Source organism: Schistocerca americana, chromosome 1 (assembly GCF_021461395.2).
Source record: "Schistocerca americana isolate TAMUIC-IGC-003095 chromosome 1, iqSchAmer2.1, whole genome shotgun sequence".
In the NCBI taxonomy this organism is placed as follows: domain Eukaryota; kingdom Metazoa; phylum Arthropoda; class Insecta; order Orthoptera; family Acrididae; genus Schistocerca; species Schistocerca americana.
Genome location: NC_060119.1, coordinates 61,205,442 through 61,224,568, shown reverse-complemented (window position 1 = coordinate 61,224,568; position 19,127 = coordinate 61,205,442). Strand labels below are relative to the sequence as shown.

General features: G+C 41.0%; 1 protein-coding gene across 3 annotated transcripts in view; it reads right to left on the bottom strand.

The window, feature by feature from the left end:
• LOC124547995 (anaphase-promoting complex subunit 1) overlaps positions 1-19,127 on the bottom strand; it is a 374,510-nt gene that overhangs the window by 92,516 nt on the left and 262,867 nt on the right. For all 3 annotated transcript variants that reach the window (XM_047125147.1, XM_047125148.1, XM_047125149.1), the window contains one exon: positions 6,179-6,380. In XM_047125147.1, coding sequence (XP_046981103.1) covers positions 6,179-6,380 — 202 coding nt within the window. The remainder of the gene's footprint in view (positions 1-6,178; positions 6,381-19,127) is intronic.

The window sequence follows — 19,127 nt, the reverse complement described above, 5'->3', positions numbered from 1 at the left end:
TTTTCCAAATAAAATGGAGTCAATCATTCACCTTCCTACTACAGTCCTTACAAGCTCATTCCATTTCATATCCCTTTGACACTTTATGTCAAGATACAAGGGTGAATCAAATGAAAACCTGAAGTATTTTTTTAAATATTATTTATTGTGCAGAAGTGGCACAAAGCTGTATCCCTTTTCAACATAATCACCCCCTCACTCAATGCAAGTCCTCCAGCACTTACGAAGTGCATAAATTCCTTTAGAATAAAATTCTTTTGGTAGTCCATGCAACCACTCATGCACCGCGTGGCATACCTCTTCAGCAGAACGGAACTTCTTTCCTCCCATTGCGTCTTTGAGTGGTCCAAACATATGGAAATCACTTGGGGGCAAGATCTGGTGAGTGTGGTGGATGAGGAAGACACTCAAAATACAGGTCTGCGATTGTTGCAACTGTTGTACGGGCAGTGTGGGGCCTTGCATTGTCATGTTGCAAAAGGACACCTGCTGACAGCAATCCACATTGCTTTGATTTGATTGCAGGCTGCAGATGATTTTTTAGGAGATCTATGTATGATGCACCGGTGACACTCGTCCCTCTAGGCAGGTAATGCTCCAAAATGACACCTTTTTCATCCCAAAAGAGTGTCAGCATAACCTTCTGTGCTGATGGTTCTGTTCGAAACTTCTTTGGTTTTGGTGATGAGGAGTGGCGCCATTCCTTGCTCGCTCTCTTAATTTCCGGTTGGTGGAAGTGAATCCAGGTTTCATCTTCAGTAACGATTCTTTCAAGGAAGCCATCACCTTCTCTTTCAAAGTGCTAAAGAAGTTCTTCACAAGCATCAACACGTTGTTCTCTCATTTCAGGAGTCAGCTGTTGTGGCACCCATCTTGCAGACACTTTGTGAAACTGGAGCACATCATGCACATTGTGCTGTGTTGAGCCATGACTAATCTGTAAACATGGTGCAATGTCATTCAGTGTCACTCGGCGGTTTTCCTTCACTATGACTTCCAACTGCTGCAATGTTCTTTGGAGTCACAACTCGTTGTGCCTGACCTGGACGAGGAGCATCTTCCACTGAAGTCACACCATTTGCGAACTTCCTACCCCATTTGTACACTTGCTGATGAGACAAACATGCATTATCATACTGAACCTTCATTTGTTGATGAATTTCAATAGGTTTCACACCTTCACTACTCAAAAACCGAATAACGGATCACTGTTCTTCCCTGGTGCAAGTCGTAAGTGGGGCAACCATCTTTATACTGATACTGTGACGGTATGTGTACATCTGCACTATGCTGCCACCTACAGGCCATTCTGCACGCTGTTTGTAGCACGCTTACCAACTTACAGGATAACGGTGCGAAATTTCGATTTGTTATTACAAATTTAAGGTTTTCATTTGACTTGCCCTCGTATTTAATCAAGGTGACTGTGTCAAGCAGCATACTACTAACGCTGTATTCAAACATTACAGGATTGTGTTTAAATTAAAAGGAAGGTCTGCGTTGGCCATAATATTGATGTTTTATTGATAGCAGAATCGATTTTCGATCACATGGTGATCGTCTTCAGTGCTGTACAAATTAAACTCAGAAACTGGTATCAAGTTACCAATAACCAAAACTGAGAAGCGATCTCAGTTTGTTAGTGATAGCTTGATACCAGTGCCTGAGTTTAATTTGTACAGCACTGAAGATGATCACCATGTGATCAAAAATCGATTCTGCTATCAATAAAACATCAATATTACGGCCAACGCTGACCTTCGTTTTAATTTAACATATATGGTCGTTGTGCACACAGCACTCCATGGAGTCGCCAATCAAGGATTGTGTTTGCTACTCATCTGCATTCAACTTACATTTTCCTACGTTCAGAGCTAGCTGCCATTCATCACACCAATTAGAAATTTTTTTAAAGTCCTCTTGTATCCTTCTAGAGCCACTCAACAATGTCACCATCTTGTGCACCACAGCATCATCAGCGATCACCCAGAAATTGCTGCTCACTCTGTCTGCCAGATCATTCATGTAAACACAAAATAACAGTGGTCCTATCACGCTTCTCTGAGACATTCCTGATGACCGCCTTGTCTTTAATGAACACTCAACACTAGGACGTACTGGGTTCTGTTACTTAAGAAGTCTTCGAGCCACTCTCATATCTGGGAACCTATACTGTATGCTCTAACCTGCATTAACAGTCTGCAGTGGAGTACAGTGTCAAATGCTTTTTGGAAATCTACGGTTATGGAATTTGCCTGTTGTCCTTCATCCATAGTTTGCAGGATCTCAAGCAAGAAAAGGGCAAGCGGAGTTTCGCAAGAGCGATGCTTTCTAAAGTCAAATGCTTTTTGGAAATCTACGGTTATGGAATTTGCCTGTTGTCCTTCATCCATAGTTTGCAGGATCTCAAGCAAGAAAAGTGCAAGCGGAGTTTCGCAAGAGCGATGCTTTCTAAAATCGTGCTGATTCATGGGCACGTGCTTTTCCATCCCAAGGAAATTTATTATACTCAAACTGAGAATATGTTAAAGAATTTTGCTGCAAACTGATGTTAAGGATACTGGTCTGTAATTTTGCATGTTCATTCTTTCATTCTTCTTATAAACAGGAGTCACCTGCACTTTTTTCCAGTCACTTGGGACTTTGTGCTAAGTGAGAGATCTGCAATAAATACAAGGTAAGCTCGTGGTCTCACAGTAGCGTTCTCGCTTCCCGAGCACGGGGTCCTGGGTTTGATTCCTGGGGAGCCAGGGATTTTTCCTGCCTCGAGATGACTGGGTGTTGTTGTGTCGTCTTTATCATCATCATTCATCCCCATCACAGTTGGAGGAAGGCAATGGCAAACCACCTCCACTAGGACCTTGCCTAGTCGAGTGGTGCGGGTCTCCCGCATCGTTCCCCTATGCTCTGTAAAGAAGCATGGGACTGCATTTCCATTTCAAGTTAAGGGGGCAAGGCTGTAGAATACTCCTTGTAAAACCAAACTGGGATTCCACCTGGGAATGACAACTTATTCCTTTTCAACTCTAAGAGTTGTTTCTGTATGGCAGGGACGCCTATTTCTATGTCCTGCGCAACGGTCAAATGACAGCATGTTTGTACAATTCTCCAGTGAGAACATTTCCTCAAGCATGAAATTTAAAACTTTGGCTTCCCTTTTGCTGTCTTCTACTGCCATACCAGACTGGTCCATGAATGGCTGTATAGAAGCCTTAATTCCACTTAGCAACTTTACATAGATCCAGAATTGTCTTGGGTTCTAAGTAACACCTTTGCTAAGGTATGACTGCGGTAGTCGTGATCGTTTTGCAGACACACAAATCTCTATTAACTTTAGCATGTTATCATTTGCATGTTCTCGTTTGAACTGAGAGTGCAACAGTCTTTGCTTAGTCAGTGTGTTCCAACTTTCATTGTTAAACCATTTAAACTTTGCCCATAATTCCTCAATGTCCATCATACCAGAAATAAATGACTTCAGGGTGATGCTAGCAACTGCTTACCTGCTCTTTCCAGCAGAAATTCTCTCCTAGCCTTTTTGACTGATTTATTTACTTGAGTAAACATAGTCACTATGATGACATGGTCACTAATCCCCGTACACTGATGGCATCAATAAGGTCAGGCCTGTTCGTAGCTACAAGATCTAAAATATTTCCATAGTGAGTTGACTGTCAAACTAGCTGCTCTTGATAGTTTTTGGAAAAAGTGTTCAAAAGCACTTCCCAAGACTGACTTACTGTACTCCCTCCAATGAATCCATACATGTCCCAGTCTATACACAGTGGGTTAGTCATCTACAACCAATACTGCATGATATAGGTATTTCTGCACTACTAACTGTAGACTATCTCTGAATGATTCTGAAATTGCCACATGGGAATTGGGTGGCTGGTGAAAATATCCAGCAATTAACTGTATTTCACTTAGACCTGCCATATGTAGCCCGATAACTTCAGTGTCACATTCAAATTTGATCTCCACAGAGAGAGTATTTTTGTCAGCGGCAATGAACACTCCTATTCCTATTCCTCCTCCTCCTCCTCCTCCTAGGGCATCTAATCTGTCTTTTTGGTATGAGTTCCATGAATTGCTAAACATCTCAGAACTTTCTACTTAGGGCTTCAGCCAGCCTTCGGTTCCAAGAATAATTTCAACATGAGATATTTCTTGGATGGCAGTAAATTCAGGAACTTTGTTATGAATACTTCGACAGTTTATTCAAAAAATTTTGACAGTCTAAGCATCTTATTCTGAATGCAGTCTGATTCTGCTATCTGTGTACTTTTTGGTGAGTGTTCATTGGAGTATCTCAAACTACTACCTAGCCTTAAAAAAAAGAAAAAAAGGAAAAGAAAAAAAAACACACGCTTTCCACAAGAATTCCACTACGCGAGTAGCTGCTTCCTTTACGTAGTGCACAACTGACCCATCAAAGGGAGTCCCACAAATCCTCACTCAATAACGCAAGGCACGAAATGCCCAGCCAACACCATCAATGAAGCTTTTGTTAGATAACCTTCACTTGGCTCCAAACTGAAGGACCCCTATGAACTCTGGGAATGATGCTGCAAATTTCGAGCTCTGCTTGCACCTGGTCACAATGCCAGCAGCCTTCACCATTTCCACTAGCCACTGAATGAACTAACACGGGAACTCCTCATCACAGCCACCGTCAGATTTAGTGGTAAAATGGCCCAATGGGTGACCTGTCAAAAACTGAACACAGAAAGTATGAAAACAGGAAGAATGTGTACTGAACTGTGAAAAAAGAAGCAAAATAGAAACAGTGAATCGTCCAAGCTCAAGATGTGCAACATCGCGCAAATTGCAAGAACCACAGCATCGTGGTTGTGTAGTCATGGGGCTGGACAACAAAGTGAGAGATCTGTGTTCAAATCTCCCTCATAACCCCCTTTTTTTCCCCCACAAAATTATGAACTTCCGTCTGGTCACTGATGTGTCTGTTCTCATTCTGCAGCCTATAGAATATGAATCATGTGGCAAGAATACATTACCAGTGCAGGTAAATGTGACAAATAGTGAGAGCCGAGGAGATGCCACATAAACTTCTAACAGAAATGAAAATGACAAAAAACGTGTGTGAACTATGTTACAACAAAGAAACTGAAGAGTCAAAACTTCCAAAACAGAACGCAAGTCATAATGTGTGGTACTTGTGTAGAACAAATAGGAGGTGTGTATGTCTGGAGGTCCTTTCCTTACACCTCACTGTTGCAAATGGACGCTACACCACGACACAGACAGAAATTTGAATACAGCAAACAGACATGTCAATGACAGGATGGACAGTCAATAATTTTGTGGAGGGGAAAAAAAAAAGAAAAAAAAAAAAGAAAAAGAAAAAAAAGAAAGAGGGGCACGAAGGAGATCTAAACATGGATCTCCTCTTTAACAGTTCAATACTATTGCCACATAACCACAATGCTTTGGCTGTTCTAGTTCACTTGATGTTGCACATCTTGATGTTGGACAATTCACTGTTTAGTTTTTTCTTCTCTTTTCACAGTTCAGTACACCTTCTTTCTGTTTTCATTTCTGATCTCCATTCAGTTTTTGGTGGGCTATCTACTGCGCCATTTTACCACTACATCTGAGGGGGGTGCGATGGAGAGTTTTCCTTGCGAGTACAGCCTCAGAACCCAAGTGACAGATTCCGTTGGCACCAACGCGAGCCACTACTTGCAGACAGCTGCACCCTGCATGCCTGAGAGCCACAGACAAGGCTTCCTTTACATCTCAGATGAGGCCCCCCCATCAGCCATACGGAGTGGGCATTAGCTTTCTATTCACAAAGACTGACCCACATTTATGTGATCTTTGAAAATCCTGGAACAACATCTTACTGTAATTGTTCAAGAATTAAAAAGAAATTGGAACTACCAGCTGATTATGATCCAGATAAGAACTGCAGAAATGACATTATATTAGTGTGAGTAATGATAATAAGTCACTTCTCCTGACAATGTGAATGCAAAACAAATGAAAAATGTTCTTCAGGATAGAACAACAGTGAAAAAAATTACATCATAAAATGGTTCCTATCTAATCTCTCTTTTACACACACCAAAATCTAGTTTCTTAGAGATACTGCCTATTTAAACAACATGAGCACAATTTAAAACAAACACAAGTTGAGACAGGTATAAATACATACCATTGCCAGTGACAACAGCATCACATTCAGACAGGTTTCTATAGTAGACTTGCCAGCCAGTTCCGCAATAGATTTTCCAGACAAGTTTGTGAACATCTTTGCATAATGAAGTAATGTTTTAAAGGCTTCATTATTTGCAGAACCAGCAAATCGTAAACCAACTGCCATGCAACCTCCAGCAACAATGTTGCAGTATGCTTGACTGTAGAGCACAAATCAAATAATTACAAACAAAATAATGATGATTATGGCATTTTAAATCATATGTATAAGTCTTCACAAACAAATAGCAATATGGAAAGGACTGATTGCTAGTCCCTACAGAGAGGAGGCAGTATGTTTCAGACAGGCACAGTGAAAATGAAAGTTTTCAGACGGTGGAAAAGAATGTTTTTGAAAAAAGTCCTTCTTCAAAAGCGGAAAACACACATACATACATATCACATGATAAAAACTCTCACACAAGTTGCCACTGCCTCCGTGTGCTCATGAGCAGCAGTCTAGTAGTGGATGGGGGGAGGTGGCAGGGGGAGGGGGGTAAGGCAGAGGCATGGGGTGGGGATGGGGAGGTGGCAGGGGGGTAACGAAGAGGCATTGGGTGGGGATATGGAGGGACAGCACGGTAAGGACAGGGAAAGATGCTAGTGCTGCCTGTCGGAGTGTGCAGGGATGTGGTGTGTGGTGGGGACAGGACATGGCTGCTAGGTGCAGTACTGGGGGAGGGGGGGGGGGGGGGGGGAGAGAAGTAGGAAAGATTAAAGGACTATGTACATGAGTTGACAAGATGGAAGGCATGTGTATTACTGCAGTGGTAGGAGACATCTCGTACCCCAACAAAGATAGGTCCACCTGTAAAAGCAGCCATATGATATACAAACTTTGCAGCAATGACTGTGCCACATCCTATGTGGATATGATAGTAACAAGCTGCAGAATATGGTGTGCAGCATGATGTACTTTTACTGTTTCATAGCCTGTGCCATCAGAATCTTCCCACCACCACAACCTTTTCCAGATTTGTTTGGTGGAAACTCTCCCTACAACATATACTTTGTTCCCATAACCCACTTGGTGTCAATCTTCACTAGTCCCTGTCATCCACCTGTCCATCCTTTTCCCTGCTCCCAATCAAATACTACTACTACTACTACTACTACTACACACGCGCACGCGCACGCGCACACGCACACGCACACGCACACGCACACGCACACGCACACACCCCTTGTGTTCCACTAATACACGTTCATAGTCATTTCTTCTTCTTTATTTTGCTCCCCCCCCCCCCCTTACACACACACACAGTCTCCCAATACTACGCTTATCAGATTCATGTGCCTCTTTCTGCAACCCAGTGCACCTAAATGTGATGAGTAGCAGTCTATCTTTTCCATACTGTTGTTTACATATAAACACACAAGCAATTAATTACTAATTTCATCTAGTATTGTTCCACTCTAGTAGAAGCACAATGGCAATATTACCAAAAGATAAAATAAAAAAAGATTGCCCACATTAGTAATTATTACTCGATGTGGTATATTAGTACACAACTACTTTTTCTCTTTGAATTGTCACAATGTGACAAGTCTTATTACAATCTAACAGCTTGGTGGCAGTGGACAGACAGTTTACAGCCATGCTCTTGTGCTCCAGTGGAAAATGAAAATTATATTAATTTCTGTACGGTAACACACACAATGATACGGAAAAATATATGAGAAATTGAAGTAATTAATACAAATGACCACAAACTGTTCCTATTTTCAAATTGACCACCATTAACTGATCATAATCTGATAGTACACAAATTTGCAGCATCAATCTCATCTCTTTTGCCCCATCCACACCTCACACATAACATTTTCTAGTAGAATGGAAAAATACGATTGTGGTAAACTGCTGGTCCACTGTCATGGATTAGATCAATTTTGATGAAGCTAGTTACAGTGTAAGGACATAGTTCAAGTTAAAAAAAAAAAGCCACAAATTATGACAAATAATCTCTTGGCAATGTGAGAAATTTCCTTAGTGCCAAGGAAATAAACATATTTTTATTGTTTTACAAGTGTTATTCCTTTTTCACACAGCCGCGCTTGTACGTCATTTGCAAACTTAATGGCCGAAATTCATCTGTTTTTATTAGAAGTAGTTAATGAAAATGGTGAAATACAATTACAATGCTTGTAGTACACGTAAGTAAATGCATTAGAGTGATGCTGAATTGATCACCCAGAACTTTGGTCAGTGTCACTCACAGAACATCTAAATTAAGTACAAAAATCACCGCATGCTATGGTGGTGTTCAGGTATGAAGGCAGGTGTGTGATGTGTTCTGTGCAGATAGAGACAGAGATATTTTGCAGTACCTCTGCCCCATGCCACATGTGCCAGACAGTGCCAAAACTAGTAACTGGCAATGCTGGAGTAAGAGCCACACTGCTACACTGTATCTGCTTTGTCGATCCTGAGATAAATTTATACACTCTGAAAAGTATCACTATCATTTCCTAGCATAATACTTCTTGTGTGTGTTTTATGTAGCCCATAACAAACACTACTGTGGTTAAACAACCTCATCATACTATAAATGAACATGTAAATCAGCCCTACAGTGCTAAATGCTGAAGTCATTTGACAGACAGACGCAGCTGAATGTCTGGTGCATCATTCACCATCTGCATTCATAGGTGCAGGCCACTATAGCAGTGTTTGAATATATGAACTGCATCTGATTGTGAACGACAATGAGGAGAGTCATCCATGTAATATATAAAAACAACTATTTGTTTGTTCATCTTCTATACATTTCTATACCGTTCATTTGATTGCAATGAAACTTCAGCAAGTTGTGCACATATGTGCAAAGGTTCTATGAGGGTAAGAGCCACCACTCACACCAAAAGGATGGGGGTGAAAATGAGGTTACATGTAGCAAAATTCAGGAACATGTGAAGTAATTTCAACAAATATAAAAATATTGTGGGGGTAATACACCCCAACTACTGCTAGAAGTGGGGACAGGGGCCAGAACGTGAGACATTTAAAAATATTAGCATCAAATCCATATTTTTTGTGGTTGCTACACTAATTGGTGACATTTGCGATGATGTTTCACCTCTCGAGTTAGGGGGAAGGGGGAGGAGTGTGCAAAAACAGTGACATATCAGTAAATCTCTACAGGCCTGGAGGAATTTCTACCAAAATTAACACACATATCATTTGCTCTCAGGAAAAATTTACTGTGACAGAAAGACACCCCTAGCACCACAAGGCTGAGGTTTGGGGTGAAAATGTGTGACATAAAAGCATAACTCAGGAATGCCTGGAGATATTTTAAACAAATCTGGTTGTTGTTGTTGTTGTTGTTGTTGTTGTGGTCTTCAGTCCTGAGACTGGTTAGATGCAGCTCTCCGTGCTACTCTATCCTGTGCAAGCTTCTTCATCTCCCAGTACCTACTGCAACCTACATCCTTCTGAATCTGTTTAGTGTATTCATCTCTTGGTCTCCCTCTATGATTTTTGCCCTCCACACTGCCCTCCAATACTAAATTGGTGATCCCTTGATGCCTCAGAACATGTCCTACCAACCAATCCCTTCTTCTAGTCAAGTTGTGCCACAAACTTCTCTTCTCCCCAATCCTATTCAATACCTCCTCATTAGTTATATGATCTAAAACAAATCTGGTGTATAAATGTATCTAAAAACAAAGATGATGTGACTTACCAAATGAAAGTGCTGGCAGGTCGACAGACACACAAACAAACACAAACATACACACACAATTCAAGCTTTCGCAACAAACTGTTGCCTCATCAGGAAAGAGGGAAGGAGAGGGAAAGACGAAAGGAAGTGGGTTTTAAGGGAGAGGGTAAGGAGTCATTCCAATCCCGGGAGCGGAAAGACTTACTTTAGGGGGGAAAAAGGACGGGTATACACACGCACACACACACACACACATATCTCCATCCACACATATACAGACACAAGCAGACATATTTAAAGACATAATGTGACATAGTCTTTAAATATGTCTGCTTGTGTCTGTATATGTGTGGATGGAGATATGTGTGTGTGTGCGTGTGTATACCCGTCCTTTTTTCCCCCTAAGGTAAGTCTTTCCGCTCCCGGGATTGGAATGACTCCTTACCCTCTCCCTTAAAACACACTTCCTTTCGTCTTTCCCTCTCCTTCCCTCTTTTCTGATGAGGCAACAGTTTGTTGCGAAAGCTTGAATTGTGTGTGTATGTTTGTGTGTCTGTTGACCTGCCAGCACTTTCATTTGGTAAGTCACATCATCTTTGTTTTTAGATATATTTTTCCTACGTGGAATGTTTCTCTCTATTATAACCTGGTATATAAATGAATACATATATAAATATATAAAATACTGTGGGAGTAAGACACCACTTCTGTCATGTACAGTGCTATTGCAAATGATTGAAGCGATTTCATAAATTCACTGTAGCTCCATTCATTGGCATATGGTCACGACACACTACAGATACGTAGAAAAACTCATAAAGTTTTGTTCGGCTGAAGCCGCACTTCAGGTTTCTGCCGCCAGAGCCCTCGAGAGAGCAGTGAGACAAAATGGCGACAGGAGCCGAGAGAGCGTATGTCGTGCTTGAAATGCACTCACATCAGTCAGTCATAACAGTGCAACGACACTTCAGGACGAAGTTCAACAAAGATCCACCAACTGCTAACTCCATTCGGTGATGGTATGCGCAGTTTAAAGCTTCTGGATGCCTCTGTAAGGGGAAATCAACGGGTCGGCCTGCAGTGAGTGAAGAAGCGGTTGAACGCGTGCGGGCAAGTTTCACGCGTAGCCCGCGGAAGTCGACGAATAAAGCAAGCAGGGAGCTAAACGTACCACAGCCGACGGCTTGGAAAATCTTACAGAAAAGGCTTAAGCAGAAGCCTTACCGTTTACAACTGCTACAAGCCCTGACACCCGATGACAAAGTCAAACGCTTTGAATTTTCAGCGCGGTTGCAACAGCTCATGGAAGAGGATGCGTTCAGTGCGAAACTTGTTTTCAGTGATGAAGCAACATTTTTTCTTAATGGTGAAGTGAACAGACACAATGTGCAAATCTGGGCGGTAGAGAATCCTCACGCATTCGTGCAGCAAATTCGCAACTCACCAAAAGTTAACGTGTTTTGCGCAATCTCACGGTTTAAAGTTTTCTGGCCCCTTTTTCTTCTGCGAAAAAAACGTTTCAAGACACGTGTATCTGGACATGCTGGAAAATTGGCTACTGCCACAACTGGAGACCGACAGCACCGACTTCATCTTTCAACAGGATGGTGCTCCACCGCACTTCCATCATGATGTTCGGCATTTCTTAAACAGGGGATTGGAAAACCGATGGATCGGTCGTGGAGATCATGATCAGCAATTCATGTCATGGCCTCCACGCTCTCCCAACTTAACCCCATGCGATTTCTTTCTGTGGGGTTATGTGAAAGATTCAGTGTTTAAACCTCCTCTACCAAGAAACGTGCCAGAACTGCGAGCTCACATCAACGATGCTTTCGAACTCATTGATGGGGACATGCTGCGCCGAGTGTGGGAGGAACTTGATTATCGGCTTGATGTCTGCCGAATCACTAAAGGGGCACATATCGAACATTTGTGAATGCCTAAAAAAACTTTGAGTTTTTGTATGTGTGTGCAAAGCATTGTGAAAATATCTCAAATAATAAAGTTATTGTAGAGCTGTGAAATCGCTTCAATCATTTGTAATAACCCGTTAATTAGCTGACTTTTTACTTTCTTTAAAAGTATGAAGCATAATCTGCCTCTCATTTGCATTGTTCAGTGCAACAATAACATCGTGTTTCATGGTCAAGAATCATACCACACAGCTCATTACTATAGATAAATTTTATGCCCTCTCTAGAGTCTCGTGGAGTAAAACAGTGGAGTTTCAGACAAAGATAGCTACAGTTCTTTTTCTCGAATAACAGTCAGTTACTAGTAGACTTACAAGTTTCCTCAGAATTTGGATGAAACTTGTGTACAAATATGTGTGAAATATGTTCAATGTATGTGAAATATAGACATATATGTGAAATGTATGTGATATGGTAACTTATGTGAAGCCATGAGCAAAAACCAAGTGCGTGGATTAAATCAGGAAAGAGAGACATTGTAACGTATACTGGGAACAGTTAGTTCACAATTTAAAAAAAGAAAAAAAACAGGCTAGTTCCTTTAGAACTGCTTAATGAGAGTATCTACTTTTGCTTCTAAACTAACGAACGCATGGTGTGCATGCACGCCCCCACACGCATGCAAGCAGGTGCGCGCGCGCACAAACCCACGTGCACGTGTACGCGGGTGTGTACGCGCATGCATACTTGCATGCGTGTATAGGCACGCGCGTGTCTCCCCCCCCCCCCCCCCACACACACACACACACACACACACACACACACACACACACACACGAGAGAGAGGGAGAGGGAGAGTTATGAAAAATTTTAAACTCATCTGGCTGCTCTGTGAATGGACATGATTTTCTTCAGTTAGAAATCAATGTGTGATCTCTGTAGGGACTCTACTGGCCCAATGAAAAATCTGTCACAACAGTTTTTTTATAATGTAAATGCTATTATCATGTTCAGAACACAAAAGCAAGAAAATAATATTAACAGAACATGAAGGACAAGAGGGGCATCTGTTCATCTGTTTAGCAGCTGCCAAATGATAACCAGAGTACTAAAGCTGTCTGACACTCGACCACATGCATGTGATGGCCCACCTTCCCCTCCCACACACAACTGCATGCATGCATGTATGCACAGTCTCATATTTAATGTTCTCCTGGCATGTCTGTCACAAACTCTATCCTGGCAATGTCCAATATCGCTATTGCTTTGGGGAAGATATATTTGTTTTCAGGATTATGACACATCAAGTCAGTGTCACTCTAATGGTTAAATTTTTTGCATAACTGTGTTTCAGTTTATACTTTTGTGCATAAAATAAAGGAATAAAACATCACTTGAATGAATCACTTTCAGAGTCAATTCACTATCATAATGACAATACTCTGGCTAATAAAACCTGGCAAATGACACAGTCAATGACCCTGGTTTGATTGTTACAATTTACTAGTAACATTGCCAAATCAATCTGATAAAGACTGGTCAATTTCCATATTCACACCTTCTTAAATAACTTGTTCAAGGCGTAAATGCACAACTTCCATCCCCTGCAATTGCAAACAGTTTTAATTCTTCAAACAAATAAGACCAACCAACAACATGTACTTCATAAAACAGCTGACAAATGTGTCATTTTAAGGTTTATTTGATCCAAGTTTTCATGTTTTTTCTTATAATTTATGACTCATAATGTAATATTTTTGTTGGTCTTAAAATTGTAAATTACAGAATGGCATTAAAAAATTGAACAACTGCCTAATGCAAATGCAAGTGGAAAAACAATAATGTATTCTGACATAGTATGTTTGCAGGAGGAACAACTTAATTGAAAATTATATATAATGATAAGATCATAAAATATCAAACACGAAAAACTTTTGAGTCAAAACCTGGAGAGAAAAAGTTAAATAAGAAACACAATTAAAGAGTATTGAGAGCTGTGAAATACAGACATGAAATGGTAACTGCAAAAATATTTCAAGGCACACTTAAATCAGCTGAAGTTTATAGTGCGATTGAAAGCTTCTCATGCCGTGTGGTTCTGCTTCACATACCGTCATCAGCACTCTATGAAAGACAGACTTTTCTTTTGTGGAGAACTGAGGTTCACTGCAAAAATTTGTGTGATTATATTTCAGAGGATCTTTAATGGAACTTTTAATATACTACTATTCATCAATTAGCAGTCATGAACTCTGCTTAATTATACTGATCACATGTGTTCAAGCATGTTCCAACAACTGTTCCCATAACATTCTGACAAGACCCTATGTAAATTACTAATTTGACAAATTCTAATCAGTAGGTTAACTCCACGAAGAAAATTTTCAGTCTGCATCAGAGTAAGCACTGAAATGAATGTTCCCGACAAATTGAAACTGACAGACTGAAACTCTGTGCTGGATCAAGACTCAAACCCAAGACGTTTACCTTTCACAAGTGGAGCATGGCTCAAAGCCCAATCTCACAGCTTTACTTCTTCAGTAACGGTAAGTGAAGATGAGGTATTGGCAGTAGTAAAGCCGTGAGATTGGGTCATGAGTCATGCTAGGGTAGCTCAGTTGGCAGAGCACTGCCTCATGAAAGGCAAAGATCCCATGTTTGAGTCCCAGTCTGGTATACAGTTTCAATCTTCCAGGAAGTTTCATATCACCACTGAAACTGTACTGAAACCCAAATCCAGATCTTTGTTTTCCAAAGGCCCTCGCTTCTCACAGACAGAAGTTACACATCTGAGTGGTCTTAACACATGTCAGAGATGAAATCAACACCTATCTGCTAGTACCTGTCTCATCTTGTCACATAGAATCTCCATGGAACATGGCCCATGAAAATAAATAAAGATCTTGGTTCAACACCTGATGCAGCATACAGTTTTTATCCACAAACTGTGCACTTTATGCAGCAACAGTGGGATCTTCTTACCCCGCCTATCCTTAGCCTGTAGCTAAACCATTCTCCATGATAACACTTCTCCCATGTGCGCTAGACAATGAAGGCATCTGTGCTGTCTAGGGAAAGCAGGGTACACAAACTGACTGAACTAATATTTTAAGTCAGCCTGTGAAGTGTGCCAGATTTGTTCAGATGATATGAGTGGTGCCAACAAAAGACAAAGCTCTGAGTTTGAATCTGATTTGGAGCACAATTATCTGTCAACAACATTCAAATGGTCTCCATATCTAACAAGAAAATTAAAGTTACAACAAATTTCATGGGAGCAATTGTTTTGTCAACTCAGCTGGATTCCCTTAATAGGTCAAGGAGATAGAGAACGAAGACTTTAATCACACTAAATGGTGTTCCTTCTTTGAAACGTGGCATAACTTTGACTCTGTCATAACTAAAAAAGAGGTAGCAAAGAACATTATCTTTTGTAATGAAGGTTTCCATTATTATCACATTTTCTTTCTCTAACATGCTGGCCTATCTCATTACCTATATCTAGGTTTTTGTGTTACCTCCTAACTCAATTCCTGGATAATATCCATCATATTCTCAATTAAAAATGTAGAATATCGCACACTGAAATTCATCATCTGTATCACCTTTTTTAACTGATGCTCCTTAGTGAATGAAAACTAATTACATGGAAAATGTTACAATTTAAAGTGAGTGGTACCATTTCACTTGGATAAAACACTAGTACAATGAAAGATATATTGTAAAAATTATAAAAGAAGCAAATTCTATATGGCAAAAACAGTGGCAATTATCATTAATTCACGTCATCATCATCCTGGACAGTTTTCAGCCTCTGGCCAAGTCTGTTCGGAACACAAGCCTCTCCGTCGTCTTCTGTCTTGCCACCATCTCTCCGTCTTCACCTTCATCCAGTCTTCTCCTTTCTTCTGGACACATTCTTCCCCTCCTTTCAGCCATCTGTCTCTCAGTCTTCCTCTTGGTCTCTTTCCTTCCAGTTTCATCTTCCGTATCCTCCTGGGTACCCTCTCCTCCACTAACTTAATATGCCCATACCATCTCAGCCTTGATGTTTCTACCTCCTCTAGTAATGGTTCCACCTTCAATTCTTAACCTGTCTATCTTTGTCACCCCAGTACTCATCTCACTAGCTTGTACTTCGCTTTTCTCTCTTCCTTTCATAACACAGGTTGCGGATGCTTATGTCAGGATCGGGACATAGTGTGACCGGTATATAACCTTTTTACTGAATTGGGGTACATCCTTGCTCTGTATCAGGTTTCTGACACACTTCCGAAATGCTTCTACTTTTCTCCCCTGCTCATTTATTTCTCCGTCGTTTTTTTCTCTTCCTGTATCAGGCTCTCTAGGTACCTGAAACTCTCCACTCTCCTCAATCGTTCACGACCAACTGTTATTCCAGTCGTTCCTCTCTCCTTCGTTCTTGTTGTGATAGTCATCTCACTCCTACTTATACTAAATTTCATCCCATATTCTCGTACTGTTTGTTCCCATAAGTCCAACTGCTCTTGTACTTCCTCCTCCTCCTCCTTATTTCTACAAATAATCAGATCATCTACAAAAACCATAGCTTTCATCTTTCCTTCACCATTTGCTTGTGCTACTGTACTCATTATATCATTCATCACTAGAATGAAGAGTAATGGTGAAAGTGCACTTCCCTGACTCAAGCCATTCTTCTGTTCAATCAATTAATTCAGGTAATTGATTGAATTTTATTTCTGTAAATATGTACATGACACACGAAAGATAGATACAAGACACAGGAAAAATAAATACAACTTCTGAATGAAATTCTGGAACCAATCATCAAACAGTGCTTAAACTATTTCTTTCATATCCATCAGATCTAATGGCAGCAAATAGACCTGACGCATTCGAGGATGTTCATTTTAAAATGGGTATCAGTGACCATGATGCGTTTATGGCAACAATAATTACCAAAGTACACAGGACACCTAAAACAAGCAGAAAGATATACAGGGGGTGATTCATAAGTTTCAAGCCTTAACTCAGACCTAGAAATTTATTGGACATTTAAGTACAGTGGGCTACAATTCTTCAAAACATGATCCTTCAGCATCAACACAGCGCTGCCAGCACATCTTCCACTGTTCATAGCCCTTCTGGAAGGCCTCGGGTGTCATGCTGTCAAGGGCTCTCATCGAAGCCTGCTGGATGGCGTTGATGGAGTCGAATTGCTTTCCTTTTAGGTGTGTCTTGATTCAGGGGAAGAGGAAAAAGTCACTTGAAGTCAAGTTGGGGCTGTAGGGTGGCTGCGGCAGTGTTGTCACGTCCAACTTGACCAAAACTTCGGCGGCAGCGTGTGACGTGTGAGTGGGCACGTTGTCGTGGTGGAGGATCCAATTGCCCTTGATATCTGGGCGGATATGGCGAACTCGATCCCTCAAGCGGCAGAGCACTCCAGTGTAAAAGTCACCTGTGACAGTCTGTCCACAAGCAACAAACTCCTTGTGAATCACTCCTTTACCACTAAAAAAAAAAAAAAAAAAAAAAAAAAAAAAAAAAAAAAAAAAAAAAAAAAAAAAAAATAATTAGCATGCACTTCACACACGACTTGCTCATGCGAGCTTTCTTGGGCTTTGGCGAGGAAGCAGTGCTATTCTGAGCTTTGACGCTTCGACTCAGGATCGTACTTGTAGACCCAGATCTCATCACCAGTAACCACTTTCTCCAGAAAATTCGGATCAACATTCAACCTTTGGAGCATTTCCTGGGAAACAGTCATGTGCCATTTCTTCTGATCCACTGACAAAACGTTTGGCACCAGTTTGGCACACACTTTTCGCATCATCGAGTTCTCCATCACAATCCTCCACACCATACTCTGAGTCGCAGTTCATCGGCAATTAATCTAGTACTAAGACAACGGTCATTGTTTAAAAGTCAGCTAGATGATAGCCTCCCAGAGTGGTCATCGTCTTCAACATTCATGCGGCCATCTTTGAAACGTTTGTGCCACATGAAAACCATTGCACGGGTTATGCCTTTTTCCTTAAGGCCTCTTGAATCATACTGGGAGTCTCCGTGGCGGTTTTGTTCAGTCGCATGCAAAACTTAATCGCATAATGCTGCTCCAAGTGCTGCTCCATTTTCGCCTCTCCCACTTTTCGACCAAGATTAATGACATGCACTCATGCTGCAAGCGATGCACACTCTCCAGGGTTCAGGAGACAACCGCCGCAGCGTCAGTTCATTCCCTGAGAACCCCCACTACTTCCCCCAACCAGCGGAACTGGTCCGCGCGTGCTCCCCTACTCAGAAATGAATCAGTCTTGAAACTTCTGAATCACACCTTGTGTATGTTCAGTAAACTAGACAAAAAATCAGTAGTGTCATATCTTAATGAGGAACTTGGAACTTTCAGCAAAAAGCAGGAGCTTGCAGAACAACTCTGGCTCGAGTTTAAAAGAATAGTTGACCATGCACTAAACAGATATGTACCCAGTAGAACATTTCATAATGAGAGGGAACCTCCATGGTACACAGTCACTATACAGAAACTTCTAAAGAGCTGCATAAGAAGTATTAAACAAAGTGTAGGGCTATACAGAGAGAGATGCCAAATGAAAACTGTAAGGGTGTCAAGAGAGCAATGCTTGATGCCTTCAATGACTACCTTAGCAGAATACTGTCAAATGATATTCCACAAAATTCAAAGAAATTCTGGCCATATATAAAGGCTGTTCATGGCACCAAAGTTAGTGTCCAGTCCCTAGCAAATGAGACAGGAACTGCAAATGAGACAGGAACTGCAACTGAGGGTGCAAAGAGAAAGCTGAAATGCTTAACTCCATTTTCAAATGTTCCTTTGCAAAGGGAAATCCAGGAGAATTTCCCCAATTTAATCCTCAAACCTCTGAAAGGATGAATGGAATAAGTATTGTAGTCAGTGGTGTTGAGAAACAACTGATATTGTTAAAATTGAACAAATCTCCATGCCTCGATGCAATCCCTGACAGATTCTATACTGAATTTGCTGCTGAGTTAGCCCCCTCTTCTACATATAATCTATAGTAGATCTTTCGAACAATGAACTGTGCCTTGTTCTTGGAAAAAAGCACAGGTCACACTTGTCTACAAGAACGGTAGCACAAGTGATCCACAAGACTACTGTCCAATGTCCTTAATACTGATTTGTTACAAAATCTTAGAACATATTCTGAGCTCAAACATAATGAGGTATCTTGAACAGAATGATTCCTCAATGCCAAGCAGTACAGATTTCGAAAACATAGATCATGTGAAACCCAACTCACACTTTTCTCACGTGACATACTGAAAGCTTTAGGTCATGGCAACCAGG